At 51.6% G+C, this 21,920-nt stretch overlaps 2 protein-coding genes across 2 annotated transcripts; both read left to right on the top strand.

Annotated features, from left to right (window-relative positions):
* Positions 1–6: 6 nt before the first annotated feature.
* Positions 7–12,575, top strand: Tsc22d4 (TSC22 domain family, member 4). The gene is made up of 5 exons (XM_013031806.1): positions 7–230; positions 630–1,662; positions 4,866–5,026; positions 11,369–11,417; positions 11,890–12,575. Exons 2-5 carry the CDS (start codon positions 913–915, stop codon positions 12,097–12,099), a joined length of 1,170 nt encoding a protein of 389 aa, XP_012887260.1. The 5' UTR covers positions 7–230; positions 630–912; the 3' UTR covers positions 12,100–12,575.
* Positions 12,576–14,246: 1,671 nt separating this feature from the next.
* LOC105997324 (chromosome unknown open reading frame, human C7orf61) lies at positions 14,247–17,390 on the top strand. Its single transcript, XM_013031718.1, has 4 exons — positions 14,247–14,303; positions 14,745–15,047; positions 16,042–16,044; positions 17,044–17,390. The coding sequence occupies exons 1-4, from the start codon at positions 14,247–14,249 to the stop codon at positions 17,272–17,274; spliced, it is 594 nt and encodes a 197-aa protein (XP_012887172.1). The 3' UTR covers positions 17,275–17,390.
* Positions 17,391–21,920: the final 4,530 nt, after the last annotated feature.

The raw sequence follows: 21,920 nt of genomic DNA on the forward strand, positions 1-21,920 counted from the left end.
GGGCCGCCACCGGGGAAGCAGCGCGGGGTCCTTTTTTTTCTTTCATTTTTGGACAGCAAACTTTTTCACGGAGATGCCTAGCAGGGTGGGGGGCGACCCTCGGAGAAGGCTGGGGAGCCCCTGATCCGCTGCCTCAGTGGCCCCGACCCGGGAGGCCCCAGGAAAAGTACAGCCGGACATCTTGGTCCCCGGACCCTCCCCTGGCTCCGAACGGCGCCGAGGCCTGAGAGGTAGGACTGGGGCTAGGCGGGGCCTGCCAGGCCCCCATGGATGGGGGGGGGGACCCTGCGGCCCTCGAGGCGGCCAGGCCAGCGGGGCTCACCCAGGCCTTGGAGTTCTGTGCTCTTGGGACAATTCTGACCTAAGGGAGTTTGAATTCCAGGCAAGCGGTGCCCAAACTTTTTGGGTCTCAGCTGCCACTTCCGGTCTTGTGCGTGCCCTCTGGGCCCTGCTGTCCCCTCCGTCCTAGTGTCTGTCATCTCTGCTGCTTGTCTCTTTGTCTCTGGGTCTCTGGTGGTTTCCCCTTCCTCCCCATTCTGCTCCCCTGAGAGGAAGCCCCGGAGGTGGCCTCTGCACTCTCTCTCTCTCTCACCCTCACCCCCTCTCACCCTCTCTCTCTCTTTTTCTAGTTTGCAAACTCAGCTCTGGATTTCGGCAGCGACAGCAGCAGGAAAAACCTGCCCCGGCCCCCACCCCCTCCGGCTACCTCCCCTTCCCTGTTCCCTCCTGTCACCAGCCCGGAGTCACCCCCAACTCCCACAAGGCTTCTCCTGCCATGTCGGACCCAGACGCTGCCAGGGGCCCTGATGTCCCCGTCATGTGGCTCCCCTGTTCCAGGGGTGCCTGAACCCCATCCACAAACCCAGCCCCTCCCCCACCCCACCCCAACCCAGTCCTGCGGCCCCAGGGACCATGAGTGGGGGCAAGAAGAAGAGTAGTTTCCAGATCACCAGCGTCACGACCGACTATGAGGGCCCGGGGAGCCCCGTGGCTTCAGACCCCCCTACCGGATCTGGGCCCCGCCTCCCCAATGGGGAGCCTAACCCAGATTCTGGGGGCCGAGGCACCCCCCGCAATGGGTCCCCACCACCTGGGGCTCCTGCCTCTCGGTTCCGGGTGGTGAAGCTGCCTCATGGCCTAGGAGAGCCTTATCGCCGAGGCCGGTGGACTTGTGTGGATGTGTATGAGAGAGACCTAGAGCCCCCCACCTTTGGGCGGCTCCTGGAAGGAATTAGAGGGGCCTCTGTGGGCACTGGGGGCAGATCTTTAGATTCCAGGTTGGAACTGGCCAGCTTGGGCTTGGTCACCCCAATCCCACAACCAGGCCTGACTCAAGGCCCCACCTCCTGGCTCCGTCCACCTCCCACCTCCCCTGGACCTCAAGCCCGCTCCTTCACTGGGGGACTGGGCCAGCTGGCTGTGCCTGCCAACAAAGCCAAAGCAGAGACATCCCTCCTATCTGCCTCCCCACCCCAGCAGCGCCCCCCAGAGTCTGGCATTGGTGATAGCTTGGGCATATCCCTGGCAGCCACGCCCCTGCCCTCCTTGAGGGTGGATGTAGAGGCTGGGGGCTCAGCAGTGGGGACCCCTCCACTGCCCCGGAGGAAGGATGGACCCATGCGGCTGAGAATGGAATTGCTTGCTCCGGAGGAGACAGGACAGGTAAGAGTTGGGATTTCAGGTTGATGGAATTGGGGGCATGGGGAGAATCCTGGTGGGTGTACTTGGCCTTTTCAGACCTGGTCTAAGATCTAAGCCTTCCTGGGCCTTCTTGTCTTGGTCTCCATCCTGTCTTCCCTGCCTCCATTGTCACTTACCAGCCAGTAGATCACATAGTCCTCACTTTCCCTACCTGGTTTTTTGTTTTGTTTTGTTTTTTGGGTCCGGTCGTGGGGCCTGGGCGCTGTCCCTCAGCTCTTCAGCTCAAGGCTAGTGCTCTACCATTTGAGCCACAGCGCCACTTCTGGCTTTTTTCTTTTTGCTTATGTGGTGCTGAGGAATCGAACCCAAGGACTCAGGCATGCAAGGCAAGAACTCTTAACACTGAGCCACCTTCCCAGCCCCTTGTTTTTTGTTTTCTTTGGGGTCTGTCATGTGTTCCTGAGCTCTTTCTACTCAAGGCTAGTGCTCTACCACTTTGAGTCACGGTGCCACTTCCAGTTTTCTGGTGCTTAATTGGAGATAAGAGACTCATGGACTTTCCTGCCTGGGCTAGCTTTGATCCTCAGATCTCAGCCTCCTGAAGAGCTAGGATTACAAGCATGAGCCACCGGTGCCTGGCTTCTCTCCCTGTTCTTTTGCACTATGATTGGTTTAGCTGTCTGGCCTCCTCTTGCCTTCATTCTGTATTTTGTGCACATGCTTGCATGCATGCCTGCTCACACTGGGTCTTGAACCCAAGGGCCATGGTACTGTCCTTTAGCTTTTTCACTCAAGGCTGGCACTCTACCACTTGAGCCACATCTTCACTTCTAGCATTTTACTGGTTAATTGGAAGTAGGAGTCTCATGGAAATCCGTGCTTGGGCTGGCTTTGAACCATGGTCCTCAGGTCTCACCCTCATGAGTAGCTGCCAGCTACACCTTTCTTCTTTTTTTTTTTTTTTTGGGTCCTGTCGTGGGGCCTGAACTCTGGGTCTGGGCGCTATCCCTCAGCTCTTGGCTAACGTTCTACCACTTGAGCCACAGTGCCACTTCCGGCTTCTTTCTTTTTGCTTATGTGGTGCTGAGGAATCGAACCCAGGGCCTCATGCATGCAAGGCAAGCGCTCTACCACTGAGCCACCTTCCCAGCCCTACACCTTTCTTCTTCTTTGGCCTGTTGTTGCTCTTGGCCTTCACTCTTTCCATGATGCCTGTAATATATAAGGCCTGCTCACCTCAACTTTCACCTTCGGCCTCCATCTCTGCCTTAGCCCCTCAGGCTGAAGGTACTGAGGGTGAAAGCCCCAGTTGGGTGGCTGGCTGGGCCCCCTGGGGGAGGAGTTGCCAGTGTTTGGGGTGGCCATAAAAGGTAGGCATTCCACGGCAAGTCTCTGCCTTCCAGCCCTGTCCTGGTCTTTTTGTTTGGGGGGGGGTCTTCATTTTCCCATCAGCCACCATCCAGCTCCAGTTTGGTTATAAGCAGGTTTCTGCGAGGAAGTGAGAAATTGTGTGTGTGTTGGGGGGGCACATATTACAAGTCCTGGGGGTATGAGGTATCCTGACTGGTTCTGCTTTTAACTCCCCCTCCCCCCATTCTCTTCAGGATTGCTAGCTAGGGGTGAGCTCACTTCAGTGAAGGAGAAAACTGGGAAGCAGAAGGGAAGGGGTTAAATTCTCTGCTTCCTGTCTCCAAAAGAGGAACAAGTCTGGGCTGGGGGCAGGATGCCTGGGTCCCTGGAGTGGGATGGGGTGGGATGGAGGGTGGGGGATGGACAGCCAAGGATATGAGAGTTGGATACTTATGCCCTGAAAGAGAAAATAACACCTTGGCTGCTCAAGGAAGGCCGGCAGTGTGAGGATGAAGGCTCTTCCCCCTTCCTGGCCATGGGCATAAACCGCAGTATAAAAATATCTTGAGCCTGGATGTCTGGACCCTGTCAGGACTGGTCAGGACCGGCTCTCCCACCGGCTCCTGGCTCCCAGTTCTCTTCTCATGCCCTCAGCCCCCACTCCCCACTCTTCGGGAACTTTTTTCATGGAGTCTCTAACCTAAAAGCAAGAAGCCGTGGTTTCCTAGGGCCTGTCCTCAGACCCTTCCAGAGCAAGCCGCCTCTGCTAACAACATCTCTGATTAGCCTTAAGCTGCCTGCGAGCTGGGAAGACCCTGGCCCTCTCTCAGCAGTGGCCTGACCCCGCCCCCTTCTTTCCTTAGAGCCTGTGCTCAGGTCTGTCTGCACTGTCGCTATTTCTCTTGGCCTAAAAGTTTTTGATTGTCTCATTTCCTCTGGGCCAGGGGAGATCCGATGGTGAGCTGGGACCACCACCTGGGGCCCCCTTCCCTTGCTCTGTTCCTCTAAGCCACCCTGGACTCTCTGTTCTTGGCTTTTCCGAGAAACAGGGGCCTCCCGGGGCCTCACAGAGGCGTCTTGTCTTGTTCCTGTCGCCCCCGCCCTTTTGCAAGCGCCCCCGCCTGTTGGGCTGTGTAGGTCCACGCCCAAGCTCCACCTCCTCCCTCCCTCCCTGCTCCACAACACCCCCAAAGCCTGGAGGGTGGAGAGCTGTTGTAGAAATTTTCACCTGAAACCCAGACAAGTTTAAGAAGAGACTTAAAATGAGAGGGGGAAATCGTGGCATGGAGGACCAGTTTCTGAAGATTCATTCATTCTACAAATAGCCACGAACAAACTTTACCGTCTAGCAGGGGAGACACAATAAATACTTTTAATTTCAGATAATATTAGGTGCTGTAAAAGAAAAAAAAAAAAACAGGTCAGTGGTAGCGACCAAGTGGTAGGGATTTGCCTTCGTAAGGAGGTGACATTTAAATGGCCTTAAACAGGCACAGATAAACTTTTAAATAATCTTTTAATTTAGGATCCCTGGCTGAGGACAAGGAGGGCTACCAGAATGTAAACTGAAGCCTTTCTCTGAAACCGCAATACTCAGGATGACACCCCTAGTATCTGCTGAATGCTTTTAGTAGGGCTGAAGACAGGACTTAGAGGCAGGACTTCGTATGTCCCTTGGAAGAAGGTGGGGGGTAGAGAAGACTGCTTAGGCAAGTTGTAAGATGGCTGTATTCTCTCTCTTCTTTTTCTCCCCCCACCCCCTTCTACCTTTTGGTGTGTTTCGTGTCCCCCCCCCATATGCGTGTGTGTGTGTATATATATATATATATATATATATATATATATATATGATAATTCTTCATCCTCTCCTCCAGGTACACCCACTTGACTCTCGACCCAGCTCCCCGGCTCTCTACTTCGATGCCAGCCTGGTTCACAAATCTCCCGATCCTTTTGGCGCAGCTGCAGCCCAGAGCCTCAGCCTGGCCCGCTCCATGCTGGCTATCAGTGGTCACCTGGACAGCGATGATGATAGGTAGGTGGGTGGGTTGAGTCAATGTGGTCAGCACCTGGGATAGGCTTGATATTGCCTGGCAGGTGTGCTCCTCACCCCCCAGGTGAACTTGGAGAGGACCTCTGAAATTTAAGAGACCTGGCTGGCACATAACCACTGGGCCACGTTGACTTGGGACCTACTCCCTCTCTGTGGGAAGAGCTGGGTGGGACTGCCCTGGCTTAGGCTGTCAAGTCAGAGGCTTTTTTAGAATGTGAAGGGACTCATTGTCAGATTCCCAGAGCTCGTGTAGATTGAGAGGTCACTTAAGCCAACTCTAGGAACCCATTGGGTATGTATGTTACAACAGAGAATCAATTGCTCTCCTCCCAGCTTTGTCTGTCCGTGTTTGTCTGTCTGTCTCTCTGCCCCTGTACTTTTTTTTTTTTTTTTGGTTGGTCATGGGGCTTGAACTCTGGGCCTGAGCGTTATCCCTCAGCTCTTCAGCTCAAGGCCAGTGTTCTACTTGAGCTACAGCGCCACTTCCAGTTTTCTGGTGGTTTATTGGAGCTAAGAGTTTCACTGACTTTCTTGCCCGGGCTGGCTTTGAACCGTGATCTTCAGATCTCAGCTTCCTGAGTAGCTAGGATTACAGGCATGAGCCACCTGTGTCCAGCTGCCCCTGCACTTTGAGGCCCTACTGGGCTGTGAGGTGACATCGTTATAGTCTACGTGGACTCTTTTAAGGCTGAAGGACATCTAGTACCAAGAAAGTATTGCTCCAAAATTCTGTTCCCTGAGGGGATCTGGTGAACAGAGACCTGGCTAGGAACACCACAGGGGCTGCGCTATTGGGCAGCAGGGAAGCCCAGAAGGACAGGACTTTCTGGCTTTGCCCCTTTTGGTGGCAGGGTGGGCAGGACTTTTCTGTTTCAAGGGCTACAGTTTCTACATGCATAGGAATGTTAGCCTGCTGACAAGGGAGAAACAAAAATCTTGAGGCTTTTGGTTGCTGGGTGTGGATTGATAGGATTGAGAGAGGGAGCCAGTACTTCTACGGGAGGGAACAGTGAACTTCCTGTGGAAAGCCTAGGAGGGGAGGGACTTCCTGTTTCCAAGGAAAGACGGGGTGGGACTTCTTGAGTTGGTGAGTGGGTGCTGGAGGGCCCCATTCCAGGTGTGTGTGTGTGGGAGGGGTCATTTCTTGTCTCCCCATAGGTGGCACTACCCCTATAATCAGGGAATAAGGCCCATGAATGAAAAGAGGTAGAAAGGCACTGGGCACAGTGGGTACCTACAGTGGAAGGAGAAGGGGCAGCCAGGAGCCCATGGGATAAAGAACAAGGGGCTGGTGCCAGACAGGACAGGGCAGGGCAGGGTAGCTTTTACACTCCCTTCCAGCTGGCTCCCAGGAATGTGTGAGGTGTGAGGTCGGCCAGGGCCAGGGTCTGGGCCTGGACAGTCACCTGCCCCCCCCCCATGGCTGCTATTCTCAGAGTTCCCCACCCACACCCCCTCCCATTTGGGTGGTTCCCTGGCCAGAGAACACCCTGCCCCTCCTCCACCCTGAGTTCAGAGCCCAGCTTTTTCTATCTGGGAGAGTTCTGCCTTCTGAGGCCTCTGCTCTATTCTTTAGGCTTATCCCCCTCCGTCCTTCCGTCCTTCCTTCCTTCCCTCTCTCCCTGCTTTCCTTCCTTCCTTCTTTCCCTCCCTCCCTCCCTCCCTCCGCCTGTCTCTCCCTCCTTCCTTCCCTCCCTCTCTCACCCTCAGTTTCACCCTAGTCTGACTGGTTGGGCTCCCAGCCTCCACTTGAGGCTTCCCTGTTCTAAAGCTTTGGGACTCATGCCCCACCCTGCTAGGCTAGTGTGTTTGGGTTGGGCCACCCCCTTACCCCAGGCATAAGGTATGGAGCCCACACATCACCCATCTGCTGTGTCTGGAGCTGTGGTGGGGGAGAACAGGGTCTAAATGGCAGGGGACCTCCCTTTTTTGGAGGGAAGGCGGGTTAGAGGGAACTGAGGGTGCTTTACCAAGTCCTTAAATCTGGGATGGAGAAATAGGATTCCTGGTGAATTCAGACTGTTCATGTAGTGTCCCCTACACCCCTGTGGGAAGCTGGGAGGGTTAAGGTATGAACTTGAATATGACGTGGTCTGGCTTTGGGGTGGGGAGGTCTGTGCATTTAAAGAGAATGAATCTTGTAGATTTCTCTGTCCAGTGCCCTCCTGGGGTCAGAAGCTACTTCTTATCTCATGCAACTCTAAAAGCAGTCACAGGATTCTCTTCTTCCAGATAAACAAAAACAAAAAGAACAGACTCCTGACTTGTAGAAAGATTCGTCCAAGGTCACTCAGCCATAAGTTCCCTGGAGTGGAAAGGAAATCTGAGCCTGACTCCACCCCAGCCATACTTTTTCTCTGTTGGGATAGGAAGGCAGTCTCTAGTATGTCTTCTCTCAGCCAGGCTGGGACAGCTCACCCTTGGAGTGGCAGGAAGCCAGCCCCTCCCCCTCCTTGCCCTGGCCCCGCCCCCAGGCTCCACAGATCCGGGAGGGTGTGTAGACTGGGCACATGAATGCTACTTTCTTGGCCTCTGGCCCATTCCCTGGGGGCTCCTAGAACACTTCTGGGGAGCTGGGCTGACCCCTGTCCTCAAGTTCAGAATCTCCCTACTTCTCCCAGAAGTTCTGCATCTATATCTGATCTTCAAATGGAAACTGTTTTATTTGACCTTTATTTGACCAGCCTGTAAGACTGTCCTCCAACCTGGACCCAAGAACTCTGCAGAGCTGAGTTCCCTCTTGTGTGTTCGGTACTGCACCATTCCAGGGGGTACTCTCAGCTGAAGCCACTAGTGTTTGTTGTTTTTTTGCCACTCCTGGGGCTTGAATTCAGGGCCTGGGTGCTGTCCCTGAGCTTCTTTTGCTCAAGGCTGGCGCTCTACCACTTGAGCCACAGCATCAATTCTGGCTTTTTTGTGTATGTGGTATTGAGGAATCCAACCCAGGGCTTCATGTATACTAGGCAAGTACTCTAACACTGAGCAACATTCCCAGACCAGCCACTAGTGGATTTTGGTTTTTTTTTTGTGCCAGTACTGGGGCTAGAACTCTGAGCCTGTGGCTCTCTCTCAGCCTTTTCACTGCAGTTGGTGCTCTTACCACTTGAGTCATACCTCCATTTCTGCCGTTTTGCTAGTTAGAGGTAAGAGTGTCTCAGATTTATCTGCCCATTCTGACTTCAAGTCATGATCCTCTGATCCCAGCCTCCTAAGTAGCTAGGTTAACTGGGTTCTTAAAAGGGTGGCTTTGGGTTGCTGGAGTCCTAGTGCTTTGAAGTGTTAATGTTAGAATGTCACAAGGTAAGTGCTGTCAAAACTCTCCAGTGCTAGACAAACAGGAGATAGTTATCTGTCAGCCAATGAATGTTTATTGTTGTATTCTTCCTTTGTTTTTGGCAAGGATGTAGAACTTATTTGGCATCTTTGCCCAAGTGTCTGCCAGAGGCAAGGCCCATGTTCCTATTTTCCTGTGCCTGTCCCTCTTTGGTCTGTGTATGTAGTGGGTGTTCAATTTTTTTTTTCTTTTTTGTGCTAGCCCTAGGTCTTGAACCTCAGAGCCAGGGCAATATCTCTGAGCATTTTTGCTCAAGGCTAGTACTCTACCACTTGAGTCACAGCTCTTAAGGCTTTTTTGGTGGTTAATTGGAGATAAGAGTGTCACACACTTTCCTGTCTCAGGCTGGCTGCAAACTGTTATCCTCAGATCTCAGCCTCTTTGAGTAGCTAGGATTATAGGCATCAGCCACCAGCACCCACCCCTCTGAGTTTTCTTGTGGTAGTCTCAGTCTCCATGAGGTATCCTGGATTAGAATAGCTGGAAGATGGCTCCCCTGCGCGCCCCCCCCAATCCTGGGGCTTGTGCCTCTCTGTACTCAAGGCTCGTACTCTACCATTTGAGCCACAGTGCCACTTCCAGATTTTTCTGTTTATGTAGTACTGAGGAATTGAGCCAGGGCTTCATGCATGCTAGGCAAGCACTCTACCACTAAGCCACATTCCCAGCCCTAGAAGATGGCTTTTTTCCCCTTGGTTGTGGGACTTGAATTCATGGCTTGGCACTGTCCTGACCTCTTGCTCAAGGTTAGTTAGTACTCTACTGCTTAGAGACACAGATCCACTTCTGACTTTCTAGTGGTTAATTGGAGATGAGTATTAAGAAACTGGGTAGTAGTGGCTCATGCCTGTAATCCTAGCTTCAGGAGGCTGAGATTTGAGGATCATGGTTCAGAGCCATTCCAGGCAGGAAAGGCTGTAATATATGTCTCTTATCTCCAGTTAACAACCAGAAAACCGGAAGTGATGCTGTAGTTCAAAGTGCTAGAGCACTAGCCTTGAGCACAAAAGTTCAGGGATAGCGCCCTAGGTCCTGAGTTCAAGTCCCATGACCAACAACAAAAAGACTCTCATGGACTTTTCTAACTTTGAACTACGATTGTCAGATCTCAGCCTTCTGAGTAGCTAGGTTTACAGGTATCTTTGACACACTCTATCCTGCCCTCCACTTGAACACATCTCCAGGCCCAGGTGTCCTTCTTCACTCTGCTCTCCCAGGTCTATTCACCCCATTGGTTGCTCTACCTGTCAGTGCCTTTTGCACCCAAGCTTGGACAGGAAATGGAAAATTCCCAGCTCTCTCACGCTCCCTTCCTTAGTGGCAGGGCTTCAGCAAGGGTGACCTTGGGCTGAGGGCTGATCCCCCTGCAAGGAGGCTGGTTGGAGCTGACCGCCAGAAGGGAGGGGCTCACCAGGAGCTGCTGAGCATTGCTGGCCACCTGGTGGGACTATGGTTCTGAGGCTGTTATGGCTGGCCAGGGCTCTGTCACCCTGCTTGCTAGAAGCAAGGTGGAAGGCCCCCACACTGTGGGGGCTGGGCTGGCTGGTGGACCACAAGGTGGAGCAGGGGGCCTGGGTGTGCAAGAGAGAGCCTTAGAGATGGGGCAGGTATCAATGGCCTGTGCAAAACCCAGGGTCTTGAGAAAAAGCCAGTTTCTGAGACCCAGAGCTGGGTATTCCTGGGCCAACTGGGATCATAACCCTAGGGAACGCTGAGCTTGTGTTGCCCTCTGGTGGTCATTTAACCAACATCCAGACCTGCTACTGATTTGGCTCCCTTTCATCCCTCTCCCTGCTCTCTTCAAAGCTCTCTTGGTCTTCCCAATGTCCCACGTCCAGCCTCACCTGTCTACCCTCTCCTTAAAGTCCTGAGACCTTCTCTTTAAAGTCCTGGGATCAGTCCAAAAACCTAGACCCAAGGCCTCAGATTCAGAAGCCATCTTTGATTTACAAGGCTCTGTTGCCATGGTAACCATTACCATTCCTCCTCTCCTTTGTAGTGGGGGGGGGTGGGAGATACTCTCTATTACTCTGATCCCAGGGGTCATTGGTGATGCAGGCTTTGTGTTTTGGAGGGTTATCAGAGCCTCCCATTCCCCCTCTTATCTGAGGCCTTAAGAGGCAGGTGTTAGCTAGCCCAGAGCAGGCAGGCGTTAGCCCAGAGCAGGCAGGCAGGGTCAGAGGTTAGAAGAGGCTGGTTTAGGCCTCACCTTGATGCCCCTCCCCAAGCCAGACCTCTTAGCCTCAGCCCCTCCCCTGTCTCAGGCCACCAGCTGACTTCCCTCTGTCACCCCCTCCCCTCCACTCTGGGATTGGTGCCAGGGTGAAAAGGGGACACTGGCACAGACTGTGTGTGTCTGGGAATTCCCGCCCACCGTGGAGCCAGAGGAGGGGGGGTCCCGGTGTCCCTGGGGAGCCAATAGCAGCCAGGCCTTCCCTTGGGGTTGGGGGGGGGAGGGAGGCTGTGTATATCTTTCAGGCCAGCACCCTGTAGGTTCTGTTTCCACTCTGCCTGCCTGGTACCAGCGAAACCCCGCTCTGTCCCGGGGGGCTCTGAGCCCCCCAGGCACTGGCTCTGATCTTGGAGGTGGGGGGAGGTTGAGGACCCTTGGTCCTCAGGGATGGCTCAGCCAGGGGTTTCTGTTAAGTCTCTGGTGTCATCTTATGAGACCCGAGTGGTAGGGATGGCTCCGGGGCCATCCCGGAAAAGGGGCTGTGTCTCCTCCCCGTGCTCCCCACGCGGAGCTTCTCCCATCCGAGGGGCACCTGGACCCCCATCCCACCGAGGCCGAGGGGGGTCGGGCCAACGATCTGTACCCTGTCGGGGGATGGACAAAAGCCTCCTCCCCCTGATTCTCTACTGCCACAGGTAATGGGTGCAGGCCAGAGGCTGAGCTTGAGGAGGCTGGAGGTTGCTCCAGGGAAAAGCTGGGCTGTAGGAACACTTGGCTCCTCCTCTTCCTCACCTGTCACTTCTCTGTGTCTCTCCAGTGGTTCCGGAAGCCTGGTTGGCATTGACAACAAGATCGAACAAGCCATGGTAAGAGGAAATGTCTCTGTCCACTTCTGTTTAGCCTGCTGCTTGAGAATACTAACCCAGCCCCTTGACCCCACCCCTGTCCTGCATCCTTGCACCCCTCCTTCATGTCCCCTTCTTTTTTTGTCGGTCTTGGGGCTTGAACTCTGGGCCTGGGCACTCCCTGAGCTCTTCAGCTCAAGGCTAGCACTCTACCTCTTGAGCCACATTTCCACTTCTGATTTTCTGGTGGTTTATTGGTGATAAGTGTCTCATGAATTTTGCCATCTGGGCTGGCTTTGAACCTCGATCCTTAGATCTCAGCCTCCTGAGTATCTAGATTACAGGTGTGAGCCACTGGTGCCCAGCTTCCCCTCCTATTTTGGAGGGTGCAAAAGCATCTTTCAAGGCACTGGGGTAAAGGATGTGGTCTGGGTAGTAGTTGAGCAGTTGTGATGCCTTTTTTTTTTTTTTTGCCTGTCCCCTTGTTCCCCAGGACTTGGTGAAGTCCCACCTCATGTTTGCAGTCCGGGAGGAGGTAGAGGTGCTGAAGGAACAGATCCGTGATCTGGCGGAGCGGAATGCAGCGCTGGAGCAGGAGAATGGACTGCTACGAGCCCTGGCCAGCCCAGAGCAGCTAGCCCAGCTGCCTTCTTCGGGGCTCCCTCGGCTTGGGCCCCCTGCACCCAACGGGCCCTCTGTCTGAGCCTCCTTTCCCTCACAATGTGCCTTTGGGGGAGTGCCACAGCTGCTGGGCTTTGCACCAGCTGCCTGCCCCCTCTTTCTATGCAGCTTTAATGCCCCCCTCCCCAAATCCCTGAAACTGGGAGTTCGAGGCTCAGTGTTGGCCTGTTCCCCCACCCTACCCCATCTCCCCCTTGGTCCCCAAACCTTGATGGAGGAGGGAAGGCTCAGGATGGAGTGTTAGATGGAGCCCCCATCTCCACAAGAGGTCCCAGCCCCTGTCCCTCCCTAGGTATCAGTGTTCTGGGGAACCCCCAGTAGATGGCTTTGAGAGGAGGAGTCAGAAGCTCCCTAGCACACACCTTTGTTCCCTTGAAGTTCTCCCCCCACCTCTCCATTGCCCAGGGGAGGGCACTATGGACAGTATCTGGAAGTTCTGGGATTCAGGTTGTTATTAAAATAATAATTATAATTAAAAAAAATCTGAAGAAACTTGAATTTGGAGGTTGGTATAGAATTGCTTGCCGGCCACTGTGAACTTCTGTGAAGATCTCTGTCCACTCTGGGGGTGAGAGTTGGGGGTGGGGAGGAGGGGGAGGTTGGTGGGGGCAGAGTGGGTCCAGAGAGATTTAGTACCGGATCCTGGGAAGAAGGGCAGGCAGGCCAGGCAGAGAAAAGTGTGGTGAGGGCAGCATCTGCCCACGTGCTGATGGGGGAAAGAGACACAATGAAGCCTTTGGTGAAAGTACAGGATCCACCCCCTCCTCCCCCCAGCTTCCCAGCGTGTCCCCTCTGCAGGCTTGGGGGCGGGGTGGAGGACCCTGAATGGGCCCCTTGTCTTCAGGTTGGGTGTAGGCCAGGCTCCTTAGCACATGGTGCCTTCACCAGGCCTGACTGGCTGCTGCTGTGGGTTCCACCCCTCTTTCCTCTCCCATCCTTCAGCTGGCTGAGGATGGGCCCTGTGGGTGAGCAGGCCCCTCCCTGGCAGCCTGGGCTCTTGTCCTAGTTGGAAAGTCAGCCAGGAAGGTCGCCATCTAGTGGGAGGAAGGGGACCATGGGAGATCGAGGGCTCCTGGGGACCTGGAGGAATTGTGCAGAAGCTGGAGGGCAACCTGGGTTAGTTTTTTTGTTTTAGTTTTTGTCAGTCGTGGGGCTTGACCTCTGGGCCTGGGCACTGTCCCTAAGCTTCTTTTGCTCAAGGCTAGCACTCTACCTCCTGAGCCACAGTGCCACTTCAGGCTTTTTCTGTTACATGGTACTAAGGAATCAAGCCCAGGGCTTCATGAATGCTAGGCAAGCACTAAGCCACATTCCCAGCCTGGCTGGAGCTCTTCTGACTTAGGACTGGGAAAAATCTGTGCGCTCGCTCGTGTTCTTTCTGTCTCTGTCTCTGTCTCTCTCTCTCTCTGTCTCTCTCTGTGTCCCTGTGTCTCTGTCTCTCTTGGTCATGGGGCTTAGATTCAGGACTGGGTATTCTATCTCTGAGCTTTTTATACTCGAGGCTAGCACTCTACCACTTAATAGCCACAGCTCCACTTCCTGTTTTCCTATGGATAATTGGAGATGAATGTCACAGACTTTCCTGTGAGGGCTGACTTCAAATCACAATCCTCATATCTCAGCCTCTTGAATAGCAAAGATTTCAGGAGTAAGCCACTGGTACCTGGATGAACTCAGATTTTCTGACTCTTAAGTCACCTCATGGGTAGGGTGACACTGACCATAACACATACCTTGAAGGGAACTTAGTATGACACAACCCATGGGAAAGTCCTGGCACATACAAGCATTCAGTTACTGTTTTCTTCTCTTGGATTTGGGCTTGGTAAAGTCAAAACGATGAATGATTGGCTCTGTGGGTGCTGGAAGGGCTGTGGGGGTTGGGGCAGGGTCCTGGCAGCTCTCACAATGGGCTAGAATTCTCCCTTACTGTAGGTTCTCATCCACTTGGACTCCTCTCCCTGCCCCAGGGAGGGGAGGAAGAGCCTGGGACGAGTCACTAGGGAAGAGTTTCTCCCTTGTATTTCCTGGTTCTTCCTTCACTGTTGTGTTTGAAGCTCCTCAGCTTCCACGAGCCCCCTTCCACTGGCAGCCATTGGCTTACAGCCTGTCCCCTGCCCTGCTCCGAATGCTGGCTCTGCCCCTACTTTGAACTCTTTATATCCAGTCATGGTCTCAAGGTTCTTCAAATGGGTTAGGCGTGTTTGGCAAAAGATGAACAGTTGGGTGAGTTTCATACACTGCCTGGGATAAGGGCTTTGGCCAGTGACATCTTGGTTGTGGTACACACCACACACACACCAACCAACCATCTTCCTTCACTCCTGGCCTCTTGGGACTAAGCAAGACAGGATAGGAAGCAGGGAGGATTAAAAGGGATGGAAAAGAACATTTGGGAAGGAGGCCAGTGAAAGTCATCCCTGATTTGTGTGTGTGTGTACTAGAGCTTGAAATTGAGGCCTGTCTTTTAGCTTTTTGTTCAAAGCTGGTGCTTTACCACTTGAGCCACACCTCCATTTCCAGCTTTTGATGGTTAATTGGAGGCCAAAGTCTCATGGCTGGCTTTGATCCATAATCAGATCTTAGCCTCCAGAATAGCTGGGTATGAGTCAGATTGAGGGACTTCTTGTTGCTGGCAGCTACCCCTTTTCTGTTTCTGTTTTGTAGGTTTTCTCCTGGAGACACAAACCTGAGTCAATGCTGTTGGAACGATCTAGCTCCAAGAAACTAGCCCTGAAAAAGATGGAGAAGACTCCTGCAGAGCTTTCAACATCAAAATTAGTCCAGACACCCAGTCTGAGTGCGTGCGCGAAGGCGCTTGAGCCCTGTGCATTGGCCACTACCACAAAGCAGTCAATGGGCAGCCATGGGAATCGCTCCTTGATGCAGGTGTCCCGGACGGCTGTCCAGTCCGTCTCCTCGCTTATGTTGTCTACCCTGCGGTCTGGTTGGCAGATGTGTAGGTGGAAGGTGAGTACTTTCCCACCTTCCAAATCGCCAGTGATTCATTTCTTCCCCCATTCATTTGTCTAGAAATTCTTTCCTGTGCTCCTTGTGTTGCCAGGCACTGAAAAGACAATGATGAACAGGATCAGAGGACTGGTTGGTTCTGTATCTCAAGAGGGATGTATTGTGGGAGGTATAGGGAGCTGGGAGTGCAGACCTGGGGACACAGAGAAAGAAGAAGACAGGGTGAGCCAGGTGTTGGTGGCTCAGGCCTATAATCCTAGCTACTCAGGAGGCTGAGATTTGCGGATTGTGGTTCAAAGCCAGCCTGGGTCAATTAACTACCAGAAAACTGGAAGTGGCATGTTGGCTCAAAATGGCAAGCCTTAAATGCAAAAGCTCAGGGACAATGCCCATGCCTTGAGTTCAGGCCCCCATGACTGAAAAAAAAGCGTGTGTATGAAATAAAAGAGTTCACTTCATTTGAGTTGGGAAAGGATTGATAAGGGGAGGTAGAAGGAAAGGGAGGGGTGGTCCAGGAAGAGAGAATAGCAGGTGTATTCAGGAATGGCCTGAGGGGTCTGGGAGGGGGGTGGAACAATCCCTGAGCCGAGAGACAGCTCACCTCACACCAAGCAGGTAGATGGTGAAGTTGTAGAATTTGATTGTTTGTTGTTGTGTCTGTTCTGGGGCTTGAGCTTTCACTTGGCCTTTTTTTTTTATATGAAGCAATTTATTATTATTTTTTTTTCATTTGGTTGATTGGTTTTGTTTTCTTTTTTTTTAATTTAATTTTATTTTATTTGTGAACATACTGTACAGAGGAGTTACAATTACATGGGCAGGATAATGCGTACATTTCTTACCAAGCATTGCAGCCTCCTCCTTTGTTTACCCTTCACATCCCTTCCCAGCCTCCCCCCTCCCCCCCATCACTTGGCCTTTTTTGCTGAAAGCTGTCTCTACCACTTGAACCACAGTTCTACTTTTGGCGTTATGATGGTTAATTGGAGATAAGAGTGTCTTGGACTTTTCTTCCCCAGGCTGGCTTCAAGCTGCCATCCTCAGATCTCAGCCTCTTGATAGGTGACTTGAGCCAGCAGTGCCTGGCCCCAAACAAACTGAGTTCTCTCTCTATCAATTGTCATACCGATTTGCTTCACCAGGTGCTAAAGATGATGGGCCTTGTTTCAAACCCTAGTGATTGACAAGAGCAGACAAGCCATTTTCAAATTTTTCTTTTTTGTGCTGGTACTGGGAGTTGAACTCAGGGCCTAAGCACTATCCCTGAGGGTTTTTGTTTTCTTTTTGTCAGTCCTGGGGCTTGAATTCAGGGTCTGGGCACTGTCCCTGAGCTGCTTTTGCTCAAAGGCTAACACTCTATCACTTGAGCCACAGCACCACTTCTGGCTTTTTCTGTGTATGTGGTACTGAGGAATTGAGCCCAGGGCTTCATGCATGCAAGGCAAGTACTCTACCACTAAGCCACATTTCCAGCCCTGTCTCTGAGTTTTTTCACTCAAGGATAGCACTCTATGATTTGAGCCACAGCTTCACTTACAGTTTTTCGCTACTTAATTGGAAAAAAGAGTCCCATAGATTTTCTTGCCCAGGATTGGCTTTGAACTGTAATTCTCAGATCTTGACATCCTGAGTAGCTAGGATTACAGGCATAAACCACCAACTCCCAGCTATTATCTTTTATTTAACACATTCACCATGAAATTCAAAGGTTTGAGTGAGGATTCAAAGGTAGCTATTTTTCATGAGTGGCAAAACAGGACAGTCTTTGGAATAAACAGTGCATAAAATGTGGCATGCTGGGGCAGATAGCAGAGATAGAGAGTGTGAACAGACCAAAAGAGTCTTTTGGAATGAGGTGTATTTGAGGGAGTCTGATGGAGGAGGTGGAATGAGTCTAACCTTTTTCTGTCTATCTGCGGGTGATTCTACCTAATATTTTTTCCTCTAGTCCCAGGGATTTGCATGCGTGCATGCATGTCATCTCTTTCTCTTGCAGTCTGTAAGTTCTTCCTCAATTACCTCTCAAATGAGGGTCCGGTCCCCCTTGGATACGCCAGAGGCTGAGATGCTACGAGAAGTATACCTAGTGCTGTGGGCCATTCGGAAACAACTACGACAGCTGTCCCGCAGGCAGGAGCGGCGCAGGCGACATCATATCCGGACCCACATATCTCCACCCCCTGACACGGTGCCAGGCCTGAAGCAAGATGCCCAAAGTCCCCTCTAGGTCGGGGGAGCCCTAGAACCTCAGAAATCCCCACCTTGCTCTTAGGTAAGGTGGATCAAGAGGGGTCAGGACAACAGGCCAGAAGTTGTGGGTAAGGAGACGTTTTTCATGCTGTTAACTCCCATTGGGAGCCCCAAGGCCAGGCCTGGGGGGTCATACCTACTCCCCTTCTCTGTGTTTATTCAAGTTGTAAAAAAGATGATCAAAGTATTGATTAATAAATATCACATATTTCTGAGTAGATGAGTGAGCTTGTGAATAGAAGAGCTTTAGGGAGGCCAGGATAGGGCATCCCAGTTTGGAAATCCTGATATGTATAGGAGTGACCCTCAGTCTGTGATAAACAGGGACTGTATTTCCTCTAGGCAGTTGATGGGTAGCCATAGCAACAAACAGCTATTGCGTACCCTTTGAGCATCTAGCATGCATCAGGCAATCTGCTAGTTAACATTCTCTAGCAGTTTTTCAAGGAAGTTATTTAGGGTGGGTCTGTTCTGAACTGACCACCCCCCATGCTTTTTTTTTTTGTTGGTCATGGGGCTTGAACTCTGGGCTTGGGTGCTGTCCCTGTGCTCTTCAGCTCAAGGTGAGCACACTACCACTTGAGCCACAGTGCCAATTCCAATTTTCTGAGTGGTGTATTGGAGATAAGAGTCTCATGGACTTTTCCTGCCTTGGTTGGCTTTGAACTGCAATCCAGATCTCAGCCTCCTGAGTAGCTAGAATTACAGGTGTGAGCCACTGGCACCCAGCGCTGTCCCCCCACCCCTGCTCTTTTTCTTAGGAGCTCTTGGCTTTGGCCATGCCGTGGCCTTGGAGCCTGTGATTTTGACCCAGCTGTCCACGTCCTGCCAAGAACCTTGGGAAACTACACTTCCCAGAATGCCTGGCAGCAATGTGGGCTCTGAATAGGAACCCTACCCATGCCACTGCAGAAGTCAAGTGACAGCTGTGTTGATCCAGCAGGGATGGGATGGGAAGGCCCAGCTTGGCACTGGGAGCCCAACATCTCTGGAGGGAGCCATGTTGATGTGGAGGTTGTATTTTAGACGCCTCAGGAGGGGAGATCCTGCAGCTGTCAGTCTTAGCCTGGCCTCTGGGCCAGACCTGGGAAGTTGAAGGGATCGTTTTCCAGGGTAAAGCAGGCATCTTTCACCAGAAAGCAAAATTTGGAGGATGTGAGGGGGTCACAGGATTTGCAGATGGCAGCAGATTGCTGGAGGAGCTTGTGTAAGGGAGGAGGGTAAGGAACATTACTACAGCTCTGCTGGGTGATGCTCAACTAGTGACTTGCTGAGCACAGTAGGGGGAAAGTGAGGAATGGCAGGCAGGGATGGTTTTCTTGAGGTCATTAGACAACTCACCCACCCCTCCACTGCTATGGGAGGGTTGGGCCCACTTAATATTAGTCAATACTTAAAGCAACAGTACTAACACCTATTACTTAGGAAGCCCTTGTAACCAGATAACCAGATGATGGATGAGGAGGTTGCCTGAAAACTTCCTTCTTGGGCTGGGAAGGTGGCTCAGTGGTAGAGTGCTTGCCTTGCATGCCTGAGGCCCTGGGTTCGATTCCTCAGCACCACATAAGCAAAAAGAAAGAAAGGCGGAAGTGGCGCTGTGGCTCAAGTGGTAGAGTGCTAGCTTTGAGCTGAAGAGCTGAGGGACAGCGCCCAGGCCCAGAGTTCAGGCCCCATGACCGGACCCCCCCAAAAAAACACAAAAAAAACTTCCTTCTTTCCTCCCTTTCTCCTTTCTCCTTCATCCTTTCCACTCCTTCCTTCCTTCCTCCTTTCTTTCTTTCCTTTTTTTTTTTTTTTTTTGGTGCTGGTCCTGGGGCTTGAACTTAGGGCCTAGGTGTTATCCCTTAGCTTTTTTTTTGCTCAAGGCTTGGCATTCTGTTACTTGAGCCACAACTCCATTTCCTGCTTTTTGTGGTGCTTAATTGGAGCTAAGGGTCTCACAGACTTTCTTGCCCTGGTTGGCTTCAAATTTAGATCCTCAGATTCAGGGCATGAAAAAGAGAACTTCTAGGTGGGCGCTAGTGGCTTATACCTGTAATCCTTAGCTACTCAGGAGGCTGAGATCTGAGGATCACCGTTCAAAGCCAGCCTGGGCAGGAAAGTCCATGAGACTCTTTATCTCCAATAAACCACTAGAAAACCAGAAGTGGTGCTGTGGCTCAAGCGGTAGAGCACTCACCTTGAGCTGAAAAGCACAGGGATAGCACCCAAGCCCAGAGTTCAAGCCTCATGACTGTCAAAGAGAGAGAGGTGGGGGGAAGAGAGAACTTCTGCTTTCAGGTTTTTAGGAGAGACCTCATGGTGAACTGGTGTATAGTGGCTCAATTTTGGAGTTTCCAACCACCAGTTGTTTGCTATATCTCCAGTGTATATCAGGAAACATTCTGGGATCAAACAGCATTGGTGATAGGTCCCAGGAACCCTGAGGTATAATAGATCCCAGACTCTTGGAGTAGCATCTACCATCACCATCTGATGTGAGCTTTTATATCCAGATTCAGAATCAGCCTCCAAGTTTAGAAATGGGCTCCTGTTCACTGAGAACCTCAGGTTTGAGAGAGGATTGGAAAGGCCAAAGCATGGTCTCTGGTAAATAATCTTGCAGGTAGCTACAAGCCCAGGAAACATCCAGGCCTGAGGCTATGTGCAAATGGAAAGGAATCCTGCTCTCATTTTTCCTTGACTTCTTCACCATCATAAGAGTGGGAGGTAGAAAGAGGACCCTGAGTTCTGCCAGAAGCCATTGGGAGTTACTGGTATATCCTACCTCTCTCCTTCCCCAGTCCTGTCTGGGCTCAGCCCAGGAAATTGAAGGAAAACTTCAAAGTAAAGGTGGATGCCCAGAACTGTCTACCCGAGTTGGCCTCCTTCCTGACTCATCCTGAGGAATCCCAGCCAAAAGCTCTGAGGACTGTAGGATGACCAGAGAAGGAGGAAAACATGTAGAGTCTCCTGGAATGGGAAGAGAGTAGTACTCAGCACTTAGGAAGTAGAGGCAGTAGGACTGCAAGTTCACAGCCAGCATGGGCTACTGAGACATCATCAGGAAAACAAAAACAAAAAATCCATATACCAGTGGCTCAGCCTATAACCTAGCTATTTAGGAGGCTGAGATATGATCTGTTTGAGACCACTCAGGGCAGGAAAGTCTGTGAGACTCTTATCTCCAATTAACCACCAAAAAACTGGAGACAGAGCTATGGCTCAAGGAGTAGAGCACTAGTTTTGAGCCAAAAAGCTCAGGGACAGTGCTGGGATCAAGTTTCAAGCCCCAGGACAGGCACAAAGACAAACAGATTTGGCCTGGTTTGCTCTGGTCCCTGAGGTTTCTGAGCATGTCATTTCTTTTTTTTTTTTTTAATTGGGGACTAAGTTTTATTTATTTATTTAGGGTCCGGTCATGGGGCCTGAACTCTGGGCCTGGGCGCTGTCCCTCAGCTCTTCAGCTCAAGGCTAGCACTCTACCACTTGAGCCACAGTGCCACTTCCGGCTTTTTTCTTTTTGCTTATGTGGTGCTGAGGAATCGAACCCAGGGCCTCAGGCATGCAAGGCAAGCGCTCTACTGAGCCACCTTCCCAGCCCCTGAGCATGTCATTTCTTCATGGACTTTCCCAAATCATGTGACCAGAGATGGGGAAAACCCTCTTTGAACCTAACATCTCTCGATGCTTTATTTTTTCATTGTAGTTAATGGTACCTGATACGATCATATTTGTATAAGATGTGAAAGTTGCCAGAATAAAAATGGAGTCACTTGTGTTAATCTTTCCTTTTTTTTTTCTTTTGTACCAGCACTGAGACTTGAACTCAGAGTCTCATTCTCTTTTTTTTTTTTGGGGTCCGGTCGTGGGGCCTGAACTCTGGGCCTGGGCGCTGTCCCTCAGCTCTTCAGCTCAAGGCTAGCGCTCTACCACTTGAGCCACAGCGCCACTTCCGGCTTTTTTCTTTTTGCTTATGTGGTGCTAAGGAATCGAACCCAGGGCCTCTGGCATGCAAGGCAAGCACTCTACCACTGAGCCACCTTCCCAGCCCTCAGAGTCTCATTCTATTGCTTAGTTTTTTTTTTCCCCCCAGTCATGGGGCCTGAACTCTGCTGAACTCTTCAGCTCAAGGTTAGCGCTCTACCACTTGAGCAACAGCGCCACTTCCAGCTTTTTCTGCTTATGTGGTACTGAGGAATCAAACCCAGAGCCTCATGTATGCAAGACAAGCAATCTACCAGAGTCACTTTCCCAGCCCCTCTTACTTAGCTTTTTTTTAGCTTAAGGTTGGAGTTCTGCCACTTTGAGCCACACCTTTGTTTTTTTAGGCTAACTTGAGATGATGAGTCTCATAGACCTTCCTGCTCAAACTGGGTTCAAATCACAATCTTCATACCTCAGCCTCTTGAGTAGCTAGGATTACAGGTATAAGCCACTGATGTTTGACTACATTGGTGGTTTCTGAGGAGCTTTTATGCCTGGACAGTCTGTTTTTTTTTTTTTTTTTTTGTCAGTCATGGGCCTTGAACTCTAGGCCTAGGCACTGTTCCTTAGCTCTTTAGCTCGAGGCTAGTGCTCTACCACTTGAGCTACAGCACCACTTCCTGTTTTCTGGTGGCTTATTGGAGATGAGTCTCACAC

Source organism: Dipodomys ordii, unplaced genomic scaffold, assembly GCF_000151885.1.
Source record: "Dipodomys ordii isolate 6190 unplaced genomic scaffold, Dord_2.0 Scaffold143, whole genome shotgun sequence".
NCBI lineage: Eukaryota > Metazoa > Chordata > Mammalia > Rodentia > Heteromyidae > Dipodomys > Dipodomys ordii.

Coding starts and splice junctions, on each gene's coding strand:
- Tsc22d4 (XM_013031806.1), top strand. CDS start 913: ATGAGTGGGGGCAAGAAGAAGAGTAGTTTCCAGATCACCAGCGTCACG. Junction 1,663..4,865: donor CTCCGGAGGAGACAGGACAG/GTAAGAGTTGGG, acceptor CCTCTCCTCCAG/GTACACCCACTTGACTCTCG. Junction 5,027..11,368: donor CTGGACAGCGATGATGATAG/GTAGGTGGGTGG, acceptor GTGTCTCTCCAG/TGGTTCCGGAAGCCTGGTTG.
- LOC105997324 (XM_013031718.1), top strand. CDS start 14,247: ATGGTCTCAAGGTTCTTCAAATGGGTTAGGCGTGTTTGGCAAAAGATG. Junction 14,304..14,744: donor GGCAAAAGATGAACAGTTGG/GTGAGTTTCATA, acceptor TCTGTTTTGTAG/GTTTTCTCCTGGAGACACAA.